At 34.8% G+C, this 22885-nt stretch overlaps 1 protein-coding gene across 4 annotated transcripts in view; it reads left to right on the forward strand.

The window, feature by feature from the left end:
- Window positions 1-22885, forward strand: part of DACH1 (dachshund family transcription factor 1) — a 366682-nt gene that overhangs the window by 151676 nt on the left and 192121 nt on the right. For all 4 annotated transcript variants that reach the window (XM_075046090.1, XM_075046091.1, XM_075046093.1 and 1 more), the window contains exon 2: window positions 1286-1401. In XM_075046090.1, the coding sequence (XP_074902191.1) occupies window positions 1286-1401 (116 nt within the window). The remainder of the gene's footprint in view (window positions 1-1285; window positions 1402-22885) is intronic.

Genomic DNA, 22885 nt, shown 5'->3' on the forward strand with positions numbered 1-22885 from the left:
TTATTATCTGCCTCCTTCTGCAGTCCCAACACAGCTAAAAATGCCATAATCCTTCATTCGAGTTTTGTTAGCATGAGGACCTAGGGAGCAAAACCTTTCGTAGCCACTTTCCTTTTCTTTCTTGTTTTGAAACAAATGAAGAACCTCAAATGTTTGGTAAAGCATAGGTTAACACTGCAGTGTTAGAGCTGCACATCACTTTTTTCTGTGAAGTTATTCCACAACATCCCCTAAATAAGCAGTTAAAGGATATTGCAGTAGTACTATGCTGTGGTCGGTACATAAGAATACAAGCTTTTGGGTATTCATTGTATGTAGCAGGTACATATTTGCATGTAAGTGGGTAATAAGTATTTTCATTGTAATCCGTATCTAATTTGTATGCTACTTACACGGTCCAGGAGATGGAAAGTTGTGTATGTGAGCATTTAACAGACAAGGAGTGCTTAAACCTGAAGCCCTTTATTTTTCCATACTGGACAGATGTAAGCTGCTATGATGGCAGTTGCTCAACAATATCTTACAAATAATTCTGAGTCTTTTCTGACATAAAGTAGAATATTTAAAGTAAGGTGTCTTAGTGAGATTTTCACTTTAAATAGAATAAGGGTTAAATGATAACTTGACTTATCTTTTAAATGACAAAAAATAAAGAAATTGCAAGACCTTTTCACACATTAGATATGTATTGTCATTTATCATCTAGATATCAGGCTAGCAGTGCGAAGTAATAAAACATATCATCGAAAAATGTGCTATAGGTCTGAATCACTCTTTCATTCCACCTCCCAGCTAACTGTAGTATTAAATCAAACAAGCAGAACATTTCCTTAGGCAGCCATTGCCTTTTAATTTCCTGAAGAACCTTAAAATATCATTCATTACAAGTACTACACATATTTGGTTTTTAAAAGTCTCATAAATCAATAGCAGGCTGACTGTAATAATTATTACAAGTTAGTGCATAATTTTCGTGCTGAAGGCTGCATGCAGAACTTTAGCATATGCAAACGAGGCAATTCAAACTGTGTATAGATATTAATATGAAGAAGCAGGTAACGAGGTGCAGGCTATGAATTATGCATCAGGAGCGGCTGATCTTCAATGAGGAAAATGAATTCAGCATGTAATCTAATTAGTGATGGAAGTCTATTACATCTAACTGCAAAAGCAACCGTCCTTGAAACAAATTTATTTACAGTCCATGTTACCACTTGAAACAACTTTGAAATGATGTGTAAGACAACAGCTTAATTGTAAAAATTTTTTTGTTTGTTTGTTTCAGTTCTAGACCTGGAAGGCCTCCTAAGAGGACTCAAAGTGTCACCTCCCCAGAGAATTCTCATATCATGCCACATTCTGTCCCAGGCCTAATGTCTCCTGGAATCATCCCGCCAACAGGTAGGATTGCTAGAAACACCTTCACACAGGCAATCTTTTGAATTCATGGCTTATATCCACTTGTTAATAAATTAACATTCTAGGAAACCAGCACCCAAATATCACAAAGGAGTTCCTGTAATGTAACATTATGGCCATATAAATGTATTGTATGTAATGGAAATTGTGGCAGCTCAGTACTTTAAAATACAAATAACTGAGCAAATAATAATCCTTTATAATTTTCCCCCCCTGTTCTTTTTCTTTATAAACATAAAACCTTTCAAGGCATGAATTACCTATCATTAGACAATAATCTCCCTATTCACTTTTAATAGATCAGATATCTTCTGATTTTTTGCTGCTTTGCTTGATTAGATAATGTCATCATGAATATAGTTGCCTGAAGAAACCAAGTTAGTTAAAATAACTCTATGCCGCACACACGTCTTTCTTAATTTTTCATCCTGAAATTCTATTTTTGATATGTCTCCTGAGGCCTTATACTAATGTAAAGTCCTGTAACAGTCTGTTTCTCAAACTACTATTTTCCTTTGAAAGTTACTATAACATCTCCTAGCAGTGACTTGGTCTTAGTCATAGTTAAATTAAGAAAGCCTGTGTTGCAGGAAGGAGATGAACAGAGCCACCTGGAGATGGAGGCACCCAACAGTCAAGCTGTTGATGGTGGTGCCACATTCTCTCTCCTCATGTTACAGAAGAGTTATATTCTCCCACTTGCTTCAGCAAAGCTCACCTGAGCTTCCACTTCTTCCCCAGTTGTTCCCCACTTGTTTGCACAGCTCAGTCTCTAGCACTGATTTTCTCTAAGGCAAAGGATAGATAATAAACTAGACAGATCCAAATAGAGAGGAAGATTACTGGGTCTTGGAGATTGGATGGATGGGTGGATGTTTGAGTATGTGCCCATGATCACATCTCTGTTTAAGTATGAGCATGATCCTTGGCATGGTTTTGGTCATAGATGACTAACATTCTCCAAAAAGAATGCAAAGTTCAGAAAATACCACATGCCAGAAACTGTTCGCAGTTTGGATGCAAATGTCTTGTCTGGAGGAGGGAGGAAAGTGGAGAGAGTTTAGCTCTGTGGACAAAAGTGGGGCCATGCCTCTTGGCCTTAGAGCTCAAGAGCTGCTTTACATAGTGAGATAGACACATAGCCAGAAATATTTTATTAGAAATTTATAGTTTTTCAAAAGGCTAAAGATCAAGAGAATTGACAAAATTAAGAGAAGTCAGACAACTAAGGCTGGTAAGAGAGACTTATAAAGTAAGCAGAGGGAAGGAGGGATGAGACTGAGAGTGTAGGCAAGCATGGGAGGGTGTCAGGCAAGTAGGACTCACAGTGGTAGTCTGGGTAGGTGTGACCAGCAAAAAAAAGGAATCATGATTAAAATACCTTACACAATAGGATTTACAGGAAAAAATCTAGTAAAGGAAGTAGAGTTGGTGCAGAGTGAATGCAATGTGAGAATAATAAATAGGGTCTATGTGGGGAAAGAACAAAAGTTTTTATAGGGCAGAAGCATTCATGTTTATGAGGGAAAGATCAAAAATTGCAGAAGAAAAGCGAAATTATTTGGGGGAAGTAAGGCAGGAAAAATCAAAGAAAAAAAATGCATGTGAAAAGGGGAAAGGAGATGACATGAAAGAAGTCAGAGACAAATAAGCAGGCCAAAAAGAGGGAGACAGGAAAAAAAGCTTGTCAACAGTATCGTTTGGGAGTTTGTGTTACAGTTCATATATAAGAGCAGATCGCCTCCTGATACAGTATCTTCTGGGGTTTTTTTTGCATTTTTTTTATTCTAAGAAAGCAGCTTAAAACCACAACTAATGCCTAAAGTATCCAATTCCTCTCTAGTCCTTTAAAGCTGGTCATAACAAGTTAATGATAAAAATATATGGTACTAAAAACACAGATCCAGTTTCTTAGGATATTATCCCACAAAACCAGATGTAGATCTTTTTAAAATGATGATTAAAAAAAAGAAGAATATAATTCAAAATTAAAGCAAATAGGCATGTGTAAGATTATAATTCATTGAATCCTTTTAGGATGGTAATGCTTTGTGAGTCTCTTGTAAAAGAGGAAGGGTTTAAATGAAATAGCTATTAAGTTTGAACTGGTTTTGCATTACATGGCTTACCACAACAGAAGGGGTGAGCGTGATTTTTTCCCATTGTGGTGGCGTTGAGTCTCAAACAGCACAAAACCTGCAAACTCTGACACTGTTAGAAGCAAGCTCTAGGGTATAACGTTCCATGGAGTATGGCTCAGCAAAGGTAAAGGAGCATCATGACAGCAGCACTACATGACAGTTATTCGAGCATTTTATGGACAAGCAAGTATAAAAATAGGCTTAAAATCTGATCTTATGAGTTCAAATCAATGAACATTTGTGCATCTACATTGTGAATAACTACCAAAACTACTGTAAAAGCCCTACCGAGAAAGAACTGCTATAACTGCAATAGATGACATGGGTGCCATTATTATTACCACATTAGTTGATACTAGAAAATTCTTGCCACTTCTTGTGAACATTTTCCTCCATGTTTTCACTGTATACTCATAGAACCACAGAATAGTTGAAGTTAGTAGGCACCACTGGAGATCATCCAGTCCAACCTCCCCTGGTCAAAGCTGGATCACACAGAGCACGTTGTTCAGGACTATGTCCAGTTGGGGTTTGAGTTATCTTCAAGGATGGAGATTCCATGATCTCTCTTTGCAACCTGTTCCACTGTTTGACTACTCTCAAAATAAATTTTTTTTCCCTTACTTTTCAATGGATTTTCCTGTATTTCAATTGTGTCTGTTGGGCAACACTGAGAAGAGTCTGGCTCCATCTTCTTTACTCTGCCCCCATCAGGTATTCATACACAGTGATAAGATCCCCCCTGAGCCTCTTCCAGGCTGAACAGTCCCAGCTCTCTCAGCTTTTCTTCATATGTCAGGTGCTCCAATCCCTTAATCATCTTTGTGGCCCTAAGATGACTTTTTGTTTGAGAAGTTTATGAAGTTTGGATTTCCTGTTAGGATCCAGCTCTAAGCAGAAAAAAATTAAAGCACCATATTGTTAAGTGCTTCTCCCCGCCTTTCTTTCTCTCTTTTTTTGTAACAAATTCTTCCTTTTAAGCTTTCTGATTGATTTAATAATCTGAGTATAATAATGTAAGTTTCCTTCCTGCCTACAAAAGAGTATAAGTGATCACACAAACAATTATGTGCTATTTAATGCTCTTTAAGTAACAGAGATCTGCAGTTATTAGTTATATCCAAGATATACAACTCTATGATTTAACACATGATTTTTACTTGAAAATTTTCCTTTTTCTGAAATCTGCTGCATAATACACAAATACACATTTAAAGGTGGAAATCCTTGTTTCTAAAGGGGCTGATTCTGCATGCATTGTTTATGTATGCAAATAATATTGGTAGAAAACTGTATGCAGAGACTTGTCATGAAAATTCAGGACTGTATATTTTTGCAGGAGGCCAAGTTAAGAGACCCTTTAAAATGTATTCTATTACTGGTCCGATCTGAAAACCCATGCAGAGAATGTTGCATTATCACTTAGAATGGATTCGCTTTAGGGAAGTGTTTAGGGACTAAGCTGAGATTTAGGACTATACTGAGAAGGAAAATGAAAGGGAAAAAAGGAATAATATTCCAGGGTTTTTTTTAGGGGGCATAAATTGAAGTGACTATCACCTCTTAGGTGATACTGTGTCCATTTTGTCACAAGATTCATAAATATTATCCACAATTGCTGATCTATCTACTGTCTTTCATTAGGGTCAATTTACAGAATGTTCCCAATTTCAGAAGAGACTGGTCAGCTAACTAAAGACAGTCTTACGTTTATCAAAATAAATGTAGGACTTTTGAAGGTGTGACAAAATGAGAAATGTGTGGTAACAGGGAATGAAGAGTTCTTGAATTGTCCAGAAAATTAAGATCTGCCTATGTTACAAATGATGTAGCCAGAAAAAAGGAGTTTGGTGTAGGTTCAGACAGGTGTACTGACTTTTCAGGCTTATCTGGATAATACCTTGAAGCCCTTCCAAAACTAGATGGCTCATCATAGTTAATTTTGTTCTGCATATCTCTGTGTGCTGCAGATCTTTTCTTGGCTAATGTGCTTAGAAGGCTTCAAAAGTTGTCTAAAGTTGAAATGGTAGATCATTGTAATTAATCAGAAAAGCAGTGCTGTAATTCCAGAGTAGAGAGTATGATATACATTGTGCTCTGTATTTTTATGTCTGTAGTTGCTATATAACGTATAAAATGATATTTCTGTTATTTTTCATACAAGCTTTGAAAAGCAGTTCTCTTCACTTTTCAAAGTAATGTTTTTGGTAATTATTCTTAAGGCTTTTAGGCTTTGAAACTGTTCTGTAAAGCTCCTGACTTAATTCTTCTGCAGCTTGGCCTACTGAGTCTGTAATCTACAGGTGATGAAATGAGTAACTACAAAACTCTTGTGCTTATTTCAGGAACTGCATCTTTCTCTCAAAGATAAAATGTGAATATAAAGTGCTTTTGGAAATCACTATTATAGGGCATGATAAGAATACTACTTCATATATCTATATCTATATATCTCTCTTTATGATCTATCTGTCAATTAAAAAAAAGTAATTTCAAAGAACTTTGCATGTTTAATTTATTATGTTAATTCTACATTAAATTAATCTCAGTAATTATTGTTGCTATTATTATTTTGAACAGATTTTCTTTATGATAGGTACTTCTGTCCACTTATTCCACATCTGATACCAGGCTCCTCTTTTCCACTGTAGAGATACTAAGCTTCCTCTGAAATGTTTCATGTGTATAATTTAAAACAACTTTCCTGTATTAAACTCCTATTCTGTTTTTTTCTCAAGTGATAATCTGAAGATGTAATTTCTAATCTCATCCTTATTTTCTCTCTTGCTGTGTGACTGAATCGATAAAAGTATATTCCAACTTCCATGCTTTACAAAACTCTCTGAGCCATGAAGCATTTTTATGGGGGGTTAGAGTAAGGAGAGAGTTGAAAGGTTTTGTATAGATTATTTCAGTTTAGAGGACAAATGGAGTTCACAGATGCAGCTGTTGATAAAGTATGGCAACATTTCTGCTAAAGTAGAAGAGGGAATTATTTGGTGTTTAAAGAAAGATTAATCACATAATTAAATAATTTCATTTTCTCTGGCTCACAGTTATTGATGTTGTATTAGGCAGAACTGAAAGAATGGTTAAAATACAATTATAATTGTTATTATTTCCACATTATATTGGATATTGCCAAGAAACAAAATCAGTAGTTGGAAGAGTTTTCTCCTGGTAGACTCAATCCTGTAAGGTCTTAAGAATGTATTTAACTTTTCATAGTGAATAGAGTTGATTTATACAAGTACTCCAGGGTCTAGAAATTAAAAGTTTGAGTTACATACTTAGTAATTTTGAGAAGCAAACCTATTATTCAGTTATTTATTTTATGTAGTGTGTACGTTTTGTGATCCTGTGTTCGTTAAAAAGATACACATTAATAAAATTGAGTGGCTATAGCTTACTTCTTGGAAAATGCACTCCATGTTAACACAGTGTTTTGATTATTAGTGTTTAATCTTTTTTAACGCTAGCATAGCTTTGATTGGCGTTACAGGATGATATGCTGTTTATCTGTTGGGGCTGAACTAACTTACTGTACAAATAAACAACGAAATCCTTTCAGAGTGATAAACTGTAACCTAATTCAAGAAACTGAATCAGATCACACAAAAATTTTTGCACTTCATTAGGGGAGTAGTTATTACAATTAATGTGAAAGCTTCAATTGTGTTCACTAGTTGATGTATCAATGGGAAGATATACTGACTCAACTCTGTAAATATATTATTTCATAGCTTCTAAAATCATAATTAAGGTGTAATTCAGGCCACCTGTCCTCTTTTGAAAACACTTTCATAATTTTGCTATTTTATCATCCTGTTGAATCGCTGACTATCTTCTACTTTATCGCAAGAGGCTTTATCACTGAAAACCAGTTCTGGAAGCTCTCTAGTTTAGGTTCCGATGAGTCTCTTACATTCACTAGTCAATAATTAAGTTGATTTTCCATGCAGCCACAAATTTTATAAAAATCCCCAAATGAAATAATTGTTTCAGCACCTATTAGGGTAAGAATACAAGACACAGTGGGAACTTGAGTACTTAGCTGTATAATCTCAGGCATATGCAAATTCATTCTTTTCTGACTTTTGATATTTTGCTCCTCAACCTTCATTTTAAATGTTGTGTTAAAATGAAATTTTCTATAGTACTTCAGCAGAAAATACTGCCATATAAGAATTTATTTTGGGGTGCCAGTAATCAAAGGATCAGACTCCTGTGAACATTCAGTCACTTCAGTAGCTCTTTATAGGAAAATAGAGTGTGACTACATGGTTTATTATAAGCAAATGTATGGAAGATGCAGGCAGATTATAAACTGTCTCTGAATCGAAATCTCCATTTTACCACATTTGTTTCTGACAACTATTTTCTTTCTATCCATTTCAGATCATGAGAAGGCTTTGAGTATCTTTGCTTACAATAAACCATGGAGACATAGCTTTTTCAGTCATAAAATCTTTTTAAAACCAAGAATTACTTGCAGAAATAGAACCTTTTTTATTAAGAAGTTTTAATCAATAAGAAATTGTACATTTTGCAGTATTATACCGTACAACACTACATATATACAAAGCCTACAGGCTACTGTTGGAAGTCTGTGTATGGCAGAGAGTCAAACCTCATGCAGGTTCACCCCTGTTGAGAAGAGTCCCTGGATTGAACTGTTTCCAGTAATGCTCCCAGCTTTTTTGATATAAAGGGAACAAGTTGGTTCACTTCAAAAGAGACTCTGAGATTAAATATTTAAGCAGTGAGGATAGTCAGGTACCTTAACATGCTCAAGGTACTCAAGAAGGAACTGAGGAGTGAAGTTATTTTACAGTGTAGTTAAAAGCTAGTGAATCCTGTCTTCTACTTGCATCTTGTGACTACTCATTTAGTATTAGGTTGTGATGTGCACAGATTTATTACCTTTTAGTGCAAAACCTGAGATAAGAATTTTTTGTTTCTTCCTGGTTCACAGAATAATTTTGCCTTCTGAAGGCTAAAGGTGTAATGGCATTGATTTGTGAATTTCCCCATAAGAATGATATTTCTGTACCAGTTATGTAGGATCCCAGTTGAAGGACCATATTCTGTGAAGATGAACTATTAGAAGGTATTCGTAAAGCTTCTGATGATGTGTGGTAGTTTTCATATATGTGTATCTTTGTTAAGTCAGGGTAGATTTAACATAATCAGAAAAAAAAAAGTGTCTCTGACTTTATAAATGACCTTGATGCAAATTCCAGTTTCTTATTTCAAATCATAAAAGTATATTAAACATCTAGGGGAGAAAGACCCCCACTTTTCAAAATAAGGTATTTTATCATCAAGGATTCCTATAAAACAAATAACATGCAAACCAAAACAAAATAAAAAAAGTCACTGAACTCTTGATGCAAAAGAAAGCAATTAAAGTCTTACTCTTAAAGGCAAGTACGTGGTGAAGTTATCAGTGACTGAATTTGGACCTGGGAATGGAAGTGTTTACTAGTGATTACAGTAGCTTTCTGAATGCCAACATGCTATTAATTGTATTTGAAATGAAAAAGTTACTGAAAAGATACATATTGTAGAGTACACTGATTTTTTCATAAAATTAAATTATTGAAAACGTAAGCTTACCAATTGTGGGAAACATTGAGATAGTCTTGTAGCTCAGATTTCAGGCAGAGTCTTTCAATAGAAAAACATCAGGATAATCATGCTCCTATGTTTGCAGTTTTTCTTATAATAAATCTGATATTTTTCCAACCACTCTTGCTTTTTAGTGAGAACGTTTAACCAAAATAATTCAATACCCAATCATTTCATTTCTAATTGGTTCAAAACTAACCTTTTACAGAGCGAACAGTACAATGCCATTTTAAACATCAAATATGGAGTATTATTTTATTGAACGCTGTCACTAGAAATGAACCTGAGCTCCTGAATTTGGAATAATATCTCAGTCTTACAAACACATTGGTCTCCTATCTGAATGATGTTAATTGTGATAGAGTAAGATGGTACTTGTTAGAGTAAGCATAGCAAGATCTGGTACAAAGCTGTTTCATCCCATTGCTAACTATCGTTCTGCATCATCATCATAACATGAAGTTCTTCAATGCTATCAAGGTGCCTATCTCCTTTCCTGTAGAATTAGACTACTTATGTCCTTGCATGACATGATCAATGACGGGTGAATGATTTTTTTCTCTTCATTTTATGTTTGATCTGCTACCAGTGCTACATACAGCATTCAATAAAAAATGACTTCAAATTTATATATTCCAAAGTTATGGTCCATGATTTCATTATAATATGTTTGGTGATTCTCTAAAGTACAGGAAGAAACTGAAGTGTAATGTATTTAACTTGGTGTGGGGGTTTTGGGAGGAGGGAGGGTGGTGTCAAATGTCATTTTTTAGGTTGATTATCTCCTGGTTAAGAACAATGTGTGCTGTGGAGTTTTCCAGATCTCATGCAAGGACTTAAATATGAAGGGAATATCTGGAAAAGATGTCAGGTAGCCCAGGTATTTTTGTTATATGAGAATATATGAGATAAATGATATATTGGAATTTACTCAAGTAAATGATATCTTCAAGAAAAGTATGCAAGCAAGCATTATTATATCTGGGCAGCTTTAGAAGACTACAACTCAAGAAAAAAATAGAATGAGCTAAGTACTATATTAATTGATTTTATTAATATTTGTTTTAAGTCGTCTGTGTTTGATAACAGCTTGGAAGGGTCAAGCATCTAATGATCACATCATATCTAACCTTTCAGGTAACAAGCTTATTGAACAGAAAATGAACTTAGTCAGTTTCCCAAGGAGAACCAGTCACTATGAGTTGTCCTTATGACTTACAGCTCTAGTAACATTGCCTGCATGAATTTTATAAGACATGATAGCATACTATCAAAATTATAATGAATCCACTATCAGTTGTTCACAGTGCACTGTATTGTTGTTATTACTAATGTTGTCCTATGCAATATATTAGAGCTATCATAAAGTCTTAAATGGGAGAAGGTTTTTGAAGAGGAATGTTGTTCTGGTTCTGATTCAAGTCCTGGGTTCAGGATTCCAAGGCCAGATTGTTGTTCAAACTTGATTCCAGATCATCTGCAAGTTGCTTAACTTTTTTCTTCTTGTTTGGAAATCAGAGAGCATTTATGTCAGAACTGTATTGTGTTTTGAAGTGAAGCATGTGGAAAGATGCGCTGGTGAACTATACTGCAAACATAAAATGGTCTGTCAGTTATTGCTCATGGAGCTGCCTCCAAGAGCTTGTGGTTTGTGAAAACTCGAGCTGTTGGTCTGGCTTTCCATGCATTCAGACTGCTAAGTTTCAAAACCTCTTTTTACTTTCTTCAGGTGAGAAGACTTCTTTTATTCCTTCAAGATACAGAAATAGGTAGCTATGTTGGTTGGTTACCATGTGCCTGAGGCAGCAATTGGAAAGGCAAACAGAGTGGGATAGAAGGAGATAGGAAGGGGGATTAAAAAATTGTGTGTGTGTGTGATGGAGAGAAAGAGAGAGGGAGGGAGGAGAGAGAGTTCTTCTTTATGAGTTGGTATAACCAACTTATTTAATGTGACACAATTTCATTTGTTTGCTATTGTCTATTAATTTGTGACTATTGAGAGTTTACAAAGCTATGTTGTTACAGTATTTGTATCATTGCTTTCAGGGCTTGTCCTCTTTCAACAGTGGATATACAGGAACCTGTATTTTGTTTTTCTGAAATGTTTTTTAGTAATGAATATTTTACAAAGAACTCTTAAATCATCTTTCAATCCAGTCTTAATTGCAATGAGATACTGTGTTCGAGCTGTCAGCAAAGATGAAACTGTTATTGCCACTAGTATTAGACACATGACTGCTATGGACATTTAGAAAAAAATCTTAAGACTGAGGAGAAAGTTACTGTTACTACATTGCTTTGATGAGGTCATCAATTAATGATATATTAGTTTCTGACTGTGAAAATAGTAGCATGCTAGGACTGAGTAAGCTGGGGAAAGGAAAACTGCACCTAGTCAAGAAAAAATTAATAATGTCACTGAGTCGTTTAAACTCATCAAAATCCATCGCAATGGCAGATAGACAGACAGTGTACTGACAAGTGTTACTGAAAAGTAAGGTTTTGTCAACATTACCTTTTTGTTAGGTGGTGGCTGAGATTTAGATTGACATAGGGGAAGTAGAACAAATTGCGGGGAGTGTTTTAAATGGGCAGATGCATTGACTAAATTTCCTTTTCTCTAAATACATTATGCTGTCTGATATCACAGGCACTAAGACCACACATATGGTTGAACAATCCAGTTGCCCTTATTGAGAGGAAAGGTAATAGAACAGCATTGCTTTCTGCAGACTACTTTTTTTAAAGAATGTTTCGGCACTTATAGTGGAAATGCAGAATTCAGAATATGAGGTGGTATCTGCTGTGTATTCCAATAATCTCCATTTATGATTACATCAGGTTACTGGAGCTACCTTGCTAGAAACCGTGAAAATCAAGGGTAGGATCTTAGAAAAACAACATCACTACTAAAAAGGATGATGTCACTTTTATATTTTCTTTTGACAGTAAACTAATTTCCTAATTCATATGCTGTGATGCATCAATCCAAGATATGAAGACCTAGATATAATTACTGTATTAGAATACTGAGTCTGTAATGTCAGTTAAGCTTGGACTTCAGATAGTGAGAAAAGCTGCTTAACACAGTGCAAACAATGTTTTCCCTGTACCCTTGCTTAATAAATGTATATGAATGTGGGAATAAAAGGACTATGTTACTTGGGTGGTTTCAGAAGCAGCTACCTTACTGCATCACAACAGTACATTCTTTTTGCAAGTACCAGACTACCAACAAAAAGAAAAAAAAAAAACCCAACCAAAAAACCCAAATGGTTTTCAGCATCCCGTCAGTATTCAGTGCAAATATTTGAGAAGAGAAAGGTGATTTCTTGTGAATCAGTACATTTGTTTTGAAAAGTATCTCAAAAGATTCTAGTAGATTAATATTTCATTCAAGTGGAAGAAAACAGTGGTTCCTGTGCACTCAGTCACTGTGTGACAAAACAATTTTTAAAGTAATTTTTTTCCTCTATTGCAAGCTCAAATTATATTCAGCCTTTGAAGTCTCAGATATACAGATGCTGAACACACTGAAGACAACATACTCCTAGAGGTCAATGACAAAATATAGCACTTTTGCCTCTATGGTATATAACAATGGGAACTTCATGTTTATGGTATATGGAATAACTCATTATGAAATAAGATTTAGCTTTTCTATTTTTTTTTAAATACAGCCATAAGAACATTTTTATATAACATCTAAATTACTGGGATTTCTCTTTAAGTTGATTTCTGTTATCACCTGGGCTAAAATTTTATATGGAAAGACTGTTATGAGGAGGTGACATGTATGTAAAACCAAAATAAATATTATCATAGTAGATAACTCTTGAGTTAAATGAGTTAAATGAGAAGAACCTCAAATGGTTATACTGCAGGAGGGTCTAGAAAGAGATGCTACTATTTAGGCTACTATTCCTGTAAAGAATATGACTTTTATGGCTGCATCTGTACCAATAAATAAAACGGTTCAGAGCTGTTCTTTGTCTTGGAGGGCAGGCTTGCATCCTGCAGCTTACAACTGCAGGTCTAAACTCTTATTAGAATGTTTCCCAACCTAAAAAAAAAAATTCATCCCTATCTTCTGAGGACATGTTCCTGGCCAGTTCTGTTTCTCGCACTGTCCATGGCCAATTACAGAACATGTTTTGTAGCTATACTACAAAATTACTACTAGGATGAATATTTCATTTGTTGAGTTTCTAGTATGGTTTTTGTTTAAAGAAACTAGAGATAAAGTTTTTATGGAAGTTTTATCTTTTATTAGACCAAGTGCCAAAAATTTACAAGCTTTTGGAACACAAGCACTTACTCATGTCTGCTGAATGAAGTTAATCACTACTAAGATCTAAAAGCATCTGAAAGCAATTAAAAATGCTTATATGGAAATGCTGTTTTAAGTATAAGCAACTTGGTTTCTCCACCTTCTGCTCAATAGCTGGGTACCGTTTCTCCAGTGTGGGTTAAAGATGATGTCTTTTTTTCATTAAAATCTCTTGCAGTATAAGTTTTTTGGGATTCTTTAATTGCTTTCATCTTTACTCCAGGAGAAAACTCTTGATCTTTTGAATTTACTTTTCCTCTTTTTTACTCCTGTTCTGGAAGCCCCAAGTTAACTTTGTGATGATGAAGAAGAAAAAAACCCATACATTTTTCTATATGTATGGTGCTGTTATCCCTGGGCACAAAAAGTAACACTCAGTCCAAACATGGGATAATTACGATATCCACATCCACTCAGAAATTCAAGGAATTGTTAGCTGATTTTGCACTTGGAAACAAATCTTCTAAATTAATCTATTTTTTGTGGAAAATTTAAGGTCATCGTGAGATCAGCAGTTATACCTACATGCCTGTTGTGGTTTAACCCTAGCCAGCAACTAAGCACCACGAAGCAGCTCGCTCACTCCCCCCCCATCCAGTGGGATGGGGGAGAAAATTGGGAAAAGAAGTAAAACTCGTGGGTTGAGATAAGAACGGTTTAATAGAACAGAAAAGAAGAAACTAATAATGATAATGATAACACTAATAAAATGGCAACAGTAGTAATAAAAGGATTGGAATGTGCAAATGATGCGAAGGGCAATTGCTCACCACCCGCCAATCGACACCCAGCCAGTCCCCGAGCGGCGATTCCCCACCCCCAGTTCCCAGTTCCTAAACTAGATGGGACATCCCATGGTATAGAATACCCTGTTGGCCAGTTTGGGTCAGGTGCCCTGGTTGTGTCCTGTGCCAACTTCTTGTGCCCTGGCTGGGCTTGAGAAGCTGAAAAATCCTTGACTATAGTCTAAACACTACTGAGCAACAACTGAAAACATCAGTGTTATCAACATTCTTCGCATACTGAACTCAAAACATAGCACTGTACCAGCTACTGGGAAGACAGTTAACTCTATCCCAGCTGAAACCAGGACAATGCCCTTTAACTGCTACTATCTGAGTCTTTAAGTTATGGATAATTATTCACACAATTTCTTTCTTAACAGATTTCTGTCTGCGTAATTTTCTCAGGAAAAATATTTGCTTTTAAATTACTTCATAATTGTTACTTGCTGTCTTTATAGTGTCTGTAGAGTTTGTTATTATTATTATAGTGTTTTATCATGTGTTTCGGTGGTATTTTGTTTTCCATTTATTTATTTATTTACTTATTTAAATCTCCACTTATACTACCAGGAGTGAATTTGCTGATATCAGTCAAAACATTAGGCTTGGTATTGAGACTCTGTATCATCTCAAAATATCCTGAGTTCCAAGTCAGATGCTCTGAGCAAATATTTGCTCTTAATCTACGTGAACAAGTATTTCAGAGTTTCCTACAGGTAGTCTGGGATCTCACTTTTGTTTGTGACTTCTTATTTCCAACTCTCTCCTGAAAACTGGTAAAAGGACTAGAATATGTAACTCTTTATCCATCCTAATTGGAGACATTTTCCTTAATGAGCAATGGAAATTTCACTGGTTTCAGATTACAGAGATTTAGCCTTGGCATGAATTTTGAACTATATCAACTCTGCTTTAAAAACTCACAGAACTGTGGTAGGAATTAGTATTTTAAGTTATCTTCTTCCTGCTCCTTTCTCAAATCTACTTTGTCTTTATTTAATATTTAGAATTATTTCATTAAATCTTTAATAATGGAAATAAATATTTTTGGAATAGGTAACAATAAATCAAGAATAATGGTAAATCCTAACAAGATTTTCCCTGGGATGTTTTCTCTTACCATTCATTCCAAATATTTAATTCCATAATCCTGTCTAGCTGGCCAGGCAAGAGTTTCACAGAACTTTCTTTGGCCAATGGACTGGTACTTTAAAGGTTAAAAAGAGTACCACGATTTTTTTATTAGAAATAATGATGTACTTTTTCAGAATTTTTATTTATTTTTCAGACTGTAGTTTTTATCAAGTGACCAAGTAAGTTAATAGATTCAGTAGGTAGCCCAGATTAAAGTAGGACATAGGCAAAACAGAAGGATATTTAATGTAGCCCTTATATAATTTGTGATCAAGTTGGGTGAAGGTTATTGCCAATGGATTGAACTTAATTTCTGTCTCACATTTTAGACTGTTTTAATTCAGTGTAACCACAGAAACTGTATTTGGTCTGCCCTTGGAAAACCTTTTTTTCTTTGTGTAGAAAATTTGTGATAAGTGGTGGTGGGTTTTTTGTTGTTTTGTTTTGCTGTATAATTCAGAACTGTTTATATAACCTCTGAGATAACACTGTCTTTTGGAGTTGTATTTGAATCTGCTTCATGCTTTTTTTAGAATTATTCATGATTTAATTGTATTTATTCAGTTAACACAGATCCATCTGTGGCCTGCTCCCAGTAGAAGGCTCCTCATTTTATCCTCAGTCACTAAATGCTAACATCTCATGCATTGCTTAGCTCTGTCTCCCTTTTTACATAGTGTTGTTCCTATGGTTACTTGAAGTGATTCTTTCTACCAAAGTTTACCATATAATTGTTTCACTTTGTATTTGTTGCTTTGGTATGGTTTCTGCTGCCCTGACTTTATCTCTGTATTCAAAAGTCACTTTGTCTTACATGATATGCTGTCTTCTAGTTTTCAACATATTTTTCAGAGGCATAAAAGATTTTGAAGTTGATTATATCTTAATAAACATTTTCTTGGGGTAATTGATATCATGGGGTGTGGTATGATGCTTCCTCATTTCTTTGAGTAGTTTTGATTAGGCCACTAAATTTTGTCTGCTACTCTGTTTTTTAAATAGAATATATATATACCCGTTCCTCCCATTTTTCAAAACTGAGTGATTTTGAGATTCCTCTGAATTCTTTCCCTTTTAAATTCCTTTCTACTTTACACTGTTGTGTTTTCATCAGACACAAAGCCAAATTAAAGCAAAGATGCTCAGTTAAATTTCACTTACTAGTTTTGCTTTTAAGTCTATAATATACATAAAATATAGAATAGAATACAGTAGAATAGTTCAGTTGGAACAGACCTACAACAATAATCTAGTCCAACTGCCTGACCACTTCAGGTCTGACCAAAAATTAAAGCATGTTATGTAACCATATTTTGGAAAGATTATTAGTTTCATTGTAGACACCTTAATACTGTTGCTTCAAGCTCAACAGATTTATTATTTCCCTTATTCTTGACATGTTGACCAGTCATGAATCCTTTATCTCACCAGCCTGGCTAATCTAGTAAATTTGGGAGGAATGCCATTAGGTAATGTTCTTTTAAAGAAAAAATGAAAAACTAAACACTGATAAGTTGCAAATGAAAAAGGGTTTCCAGTGCTGACATTGCTCATTATTTCTCCTAACTGCATCTTATGTCCATTTTGCCAAATGTCCGAAGCAAATATGGACTTGATTTCTTAGCACTTTTTTCCTCAGCTTCCTCCTACTTCCTAGCTGCTTTTCAGAATTTTTTCAGAGCATGTAATAATTCTGATTTGCATTGTTTTTCTTTCATATACTGCATACATCTTCTAGAAGAAAGCTCACCATCTGAGAACAATGGCTACTTTGAGAAATCCTTAGCTTTGTATAACTGCCACAAGAAAAAAAGAACATTTCAAATGACAATGACAAATATATCTTCTTATGCTGTCATTGCATGAGGTGTTTACAATAAAAAATTGTTGAAAAAATACCTGCTAAATGAAGAGTCACGATTTTATCATAGCATGAAAATATTATTCGTGGTGCACAGGGCCAAAAAGGACTGTTCACAGAGCCTGTCCCATTAAAGATCATCTATAAAGAGAATTTTCACAGTTCTTTTAAAGTTGTAATTATAATGAAAAGTTTGCCAATTTTTTTAAAAATAATTTCTCTTTTCTTCTTAACGTAAGTTTCCCATCCAGTTTATAGAGCTGGAATTCCGTAATTCTCACCAGTATGCACAATGGGCATCTCTCTGATGCTGAGGCTTTCAGGATTCCACTCTCTATGTTTGGCTGTTACCATCTACTTTTTTCATGTGAAATACACTATGTAAGAGCACTTTATTTAGAGAGAGAGGACGCTACTGAGAATAGAGCTTTCTGGGCACAGATGTTAAAACAGTTTTAGCCTGTCCTGAAAGCCAGAAGGAGAGGGGAAAGCTGGTAGATTTTCATAAGTTCTTTTCAGAGTTGGAAATCATTTCAGATACTTCTTCCTCTTTGTTCTGCCACTGCCTTCAAGAAGGTGGAATTAAGAGCTTATTTACAATACAAAAGAGGTTGTTCATTGTCAGCCTGGGTGCATCACTATTATAACATGACAAAAGAGCTTCCATTCCTGATTTAGTACCCCTGTGTGGTGCATGTACCATGTGAACATGCTAATTCAGATATCTTAGTACTGTGCTCCACTAAATGAAATAAAGAGACCCATAATCATCACTGAGTATGATCCGTTTAGGTTTACTCAAGTGAACAGAACTACATCTTTCTGAGCATGTGTGAGATTCTCTGTATGCTCTGATGAATTAATCATATTTTCAAGTTTTTCTATGCAGCAATAAAAAGTACAAACAGTGATAGGGTGGATTCTGTATTATATGAAAGCGGCTGGGACAGCTGCTGATGTCCTACTCTGCAGCTGATTTCTACCCCTAGTTCAAGACTTGGCAATAACTTTTGGGACCAACCACTGAACATGTTCAGTAGAGTTCCTACTGATAACCCTGTCACTGCTGTTGTGGGTCAGATTTGATCAGTAATCTAGCTGGGAAGGACTCAATCCAGTAGATGCTTTGCATTCTTTAGCAATATGTACTCTGACATTAAATCTAGGTTTTGATTAAAAGGTGAATGTTTATGTTGTGAAATCAGCTTGCCTCCCTAATTTGATTTTAATAGGAAGAGGAACAACAGAGGGGGAAAAAAAACCAAACTGGCAAAATATTTGATAAAAACTGATAGAAGGTAAGACAACTAGTAGAACTCAAAGTGAATTTTATTCTGTCATGTCCATCAGGATCTATTTTTTAAATTTTTGTGTAAAAATAGAGTCCTTGAAAGAAAGAAGGAAAGAATGTTTAATAGAAATTTTCTTCTTTAAAGAACAATACAAAACATGTATTGTTTTGAGGCTTACTTTATTTTGCTGAGATGTTATGTCTAAAATGTTTTAAACTTTTATAAAAGTGGGGTGTTTTAATCAAGTAGGTATAAAGGATGTTGAGATAATTTTGTAGTAGTTATTTATGAGCATAAAACTAATTTTAAAGGAAATAAATACATACCTAGGAATAGAATTCCAAAGCAGCAGATTCATTGCATTTCCTTAGAAATGGCAAGAATACAAGTATATATCTTCACTATATTTTCACTATCTGAGGAAAGAAACTCATTTTCCCTAGCGTTAGCCATCTAAGAAGTTAGCTATCAATGAGGTGATTCATCTGCTAATATGTCTGAAATGTAGCTGTTGAAATCTTAGCAAGTCATCTCCTTTCATAGCCAGTGGAAAGTAGCAGACATCTCTAGAGAGTGATACATCTCAGTATAAGATAGGCCACATGAATCACCCTCTGGAAATGCCCATGTCTCTTCATTGACTATAGGCAACCTAGATGAAGAGTTTGGACTGAATGCTTAAATTTTGGAGGGTTAATGTTAAATTAGATGGGTGAAGCTGTCAATGTAGGTAAATTATTTTAAAAGTGCGGATGCAAAACTGTGTCTGTACATTGTCCAGTAGATGAGTCTGTGGAAATGATTGATATGTTTTAAAGTAAGCTTTTGAAGAAGCTTAGTATGTTCTGGGTATAGTAATAAAAAGAAATAAGAAAATTTGTATTTCTTCATTTGCACAAAAAGTTGTATATCACACACGTACAATTTAGCAGGCAATCAAATCACATTTTAGTCAAGGATTGAAACTTACGATATCCCTTTGGATTCACTGTGAATTGTGTCTGTTACTGGGCTCTGGTAGCTGGGTTCATGACATAATGTGTACATATTTTAGTGCACTTAAAAGACTGATAAATCTTTTCCTGTGATAATGACTTAATATGCTATTTAAACAGCCAAAGACATGGTATTTCATGATGTTAACTCCAATAGGATTGCTAGTTTTAATTTTAGCATAAGAACACTCCTCCAGTGCTGTAAACAAGGATAAATTAGTATAAATATTTTGCTTATTTAGAATGTTCCAAAGAACTAATCTTAATCTTACTAGAGTTTTCTGAAGTAGGCTTACTACTATCATCCTGCTCCCTGTAATCCGCTAAAGCTACAATGCCAGATTCTTTTAGAACTTGCATCTGCAATGATGCAGGTAACTGCACCGTTTCCTCTAAAAAATATACACTATTCTCAAAATAGCAAAAGTCCTGAAAGACTTTAATTTTCAAATCTGAATCAGCATTACGTGAACTTGGAAATGCAGCTATCCAAACTGGTCAGTGCTGAATTCCATCTTCCCTTGCTAACTCTAATATTTCCTCCTTAAAAATACATCTTTAAATATCTTATTTGGCACAATGTCTATTTTTTTTTTCCAGTTTTATATGGGAGGGCTTTAATCTCAAAATACATAATGTCCTGCAGTAATTTTCAGCGTGTTGAAATGCTGAGAGAATCAGAAATATTTATAAAGATCAGATGTGTCTGAGCTCTCTAATCTGTAGTAGTTTTCCACATCCAGTTTCATTTATTAAATATAGATGTAAATTTTCATATCATTGTCAGAAAGAAAATGCTGATAATCGTAATGTCCAGTTATATATGTTTAAAAGAATGAATGTTCAGTCTGAATAGTAAATCCTAACACCTTAATTATACTAAAAGTTTATTGTCCTTTTGTTCTTATAATCTTTATTTTTTCCACAGACACCAGACTAAATTTGACTGCATATCTGTTAAAGGGAAAACTTATATTCATTTTTGTGTCAGTAAGGATATACCTTATAATCCTTAAAAAAATTCACGTATAGATGATCACTTCTTAGACTACAGATTGCTTTAATTTTATTTTGTCAGTGTTTTGAGTCTCCTAATCCATATTTGCCTACTGTGTTTCAAAAGGGAATCAAATTGGTTTTGTGGTACATTAATGTTTTATGCAATATTCCGTAGAGAACATTAAATAAAAATAAAAGAAAAAGGTTGACCTCTAACACTTACACCCATTTCTTATGTCAAACAGGGAGATGTTGAAAGCCCTATATGGTCGTAACCCTTCTATCTAACTGTGACCCTCCTTAACATTAAGCAGGTGACTCGATTAAACATAAATCAGGCATAAAATGCCCTGCATGAGGCAGCACAGTGAATCAAGCAAATTATCAAATGGCAAAACTCATTCTGTGCTCTGGGCAATGTAAGCTGCCAGCACTTATACATCAAAACTTCACTCAATGTAAGATTGATTTTATTTTATTTTGTTTATTTTAATTCCCTACAGCAAGCTGTGTTAGTCGTGTAAAACGCTGTCTGCATCATTGCATTCCTAAGAAATGTTTTTTCCTGTTTAGCAAAGGCCGATCACAATCTTAAGCAACGTAATCTATCTAAGACTAGATATACTGCACTCTGTAGTGAGTTCTAGTGGAGCTGATATTTTGTGCGGTAATACTGAAACTTAAGCTTCTGTGATTGTATAGATTTTTTTCTGTTTGTTTGTGTGTATACACACACTATCAACTTTATCAAAAATATGAGCACCAAAGGGATAATGTTATAAAATTGAATCACCAGTCACCATTGAAGATATTTTCCAGTTTCAGTAAAGATGCTGGGATTAAAGCATGTAAGTCCAATCTTAAGGCAAGAATGAATTTTTATGTAAGATGATACATGTCTTCCTTTCACAGTTGCTTTTTATGCTGCCTTAAAACATGTCAAAATAATCCCCAGCAGAGGAGCCTAAAAGGAATGTCAGCTCTGTGGTTATGTAAATCGAATTGAGTGCTTTACAGCAGGTTTAAGATTTTTATAACTCAGGAGTTGTTAACAGCCAGCTGGTTTGTATCTGTTTTTTATGGTTATTCTTGTCATAGGCAGCCTCCACAATTTTTAATTATATTTTATGGTATGTGTCTTCCCTCCTCTTGAATCCCACAGCCACTCTTTGCTTCAAAAGATATTTTCCACTGGGAAGAGGAGAAGCATTGCTTTGGGACTCCATCATTAGAAATACTGTTGTATAATTACCTCCTGGTAACAACAGTGGAGTGCGAATCTCCATTGCAGATCTTTAACTTGCAATGCCAGGATGGAAATCTGTAGTATTCTGCATACCCAGTTAGGATGTGATGCCTGCAGCCCTTAGCTCACACTGTTGTCTTCTGTTTTTAAAAGAACTGATTTACAGTTTTTTATTGCAATCACAATGCAAATTCCTCTTTGCTTCACACTTCAGGTTTGAATAGATGCTTTGTGCTTTACAGATTTGATTACGTTCTGTGTTCTGGATCACCACTCATTTTGTAACATACGTTCTTAAAAATGCTGTATTTTTTATTTATTTTAGTGACTGTACTGGACAAACATAATCTTTTAAATGTTTTTATAGCAGTGTAATTTCAAGACTGTAGTCTGATTGCCATCTGGAGTAGAAATAATTTAAAATATACGGAAGAGCACTTTTCTCTGTCTGAAAATGAAAACGCCATGCCTGACAGCCTGAAAAGCCAGTGCCTTGTTTTGTTAGACTTTGAGAAGTTATGAAATATTAAGTTATATATAACTGCAAAGATGTTACCAGAAACTATGTGTTCTTGAATGTTTTACAGCATTTTGTGAGTGTCCTCACTCCGCAAAAGGAAACAGACCACTCTCTAATTGTCTTTAATGGTAGATCCTCCTATGAAACACCTCCTCTCCTTGCAGATGTAATGATGTAAGAGCGAGAGTCTTAAATAATTGATCATATGGAGAAAGCTGTTTGTAGGATGGTTAAAAGACTGTTAAGCTTGACAACCGTAAGATAACAGAAAGACAACTATAAGCTTTTTTTTTAGGTGAGGTTGAGAAAATTAACACTTGTTTTTAGTTAGTCTAAAACAGTTACAGTCAATCTCACTTGAAAAGCCTATTTTGAAGGTGTAAAGGAAATACTTTATGTTTCTGTGTTGTATTCTAAGAATTGATTTGTGTAATCCAGTTTCATTATTTTAACAGACTGAAATCAATAGATGTATTATCATCATACTTAATATATTCAGACATTATGACTCAATAGATCTTCTTGTATTACA

Source organism: Buteo buteo, chromosome 14 (assembly GCF_964188355.1).
Source record: "Buteo buteo chromosome 14, bButBut1.hap1.1, whole genome shotgun sequence".
NCBI classification, from domain to species: domain Eukaryota; kingdom Metazoa; phylum Chordata; class Aves; order Accipitriformes; family Accipitridae; genus Buteo; species Buteo buteo.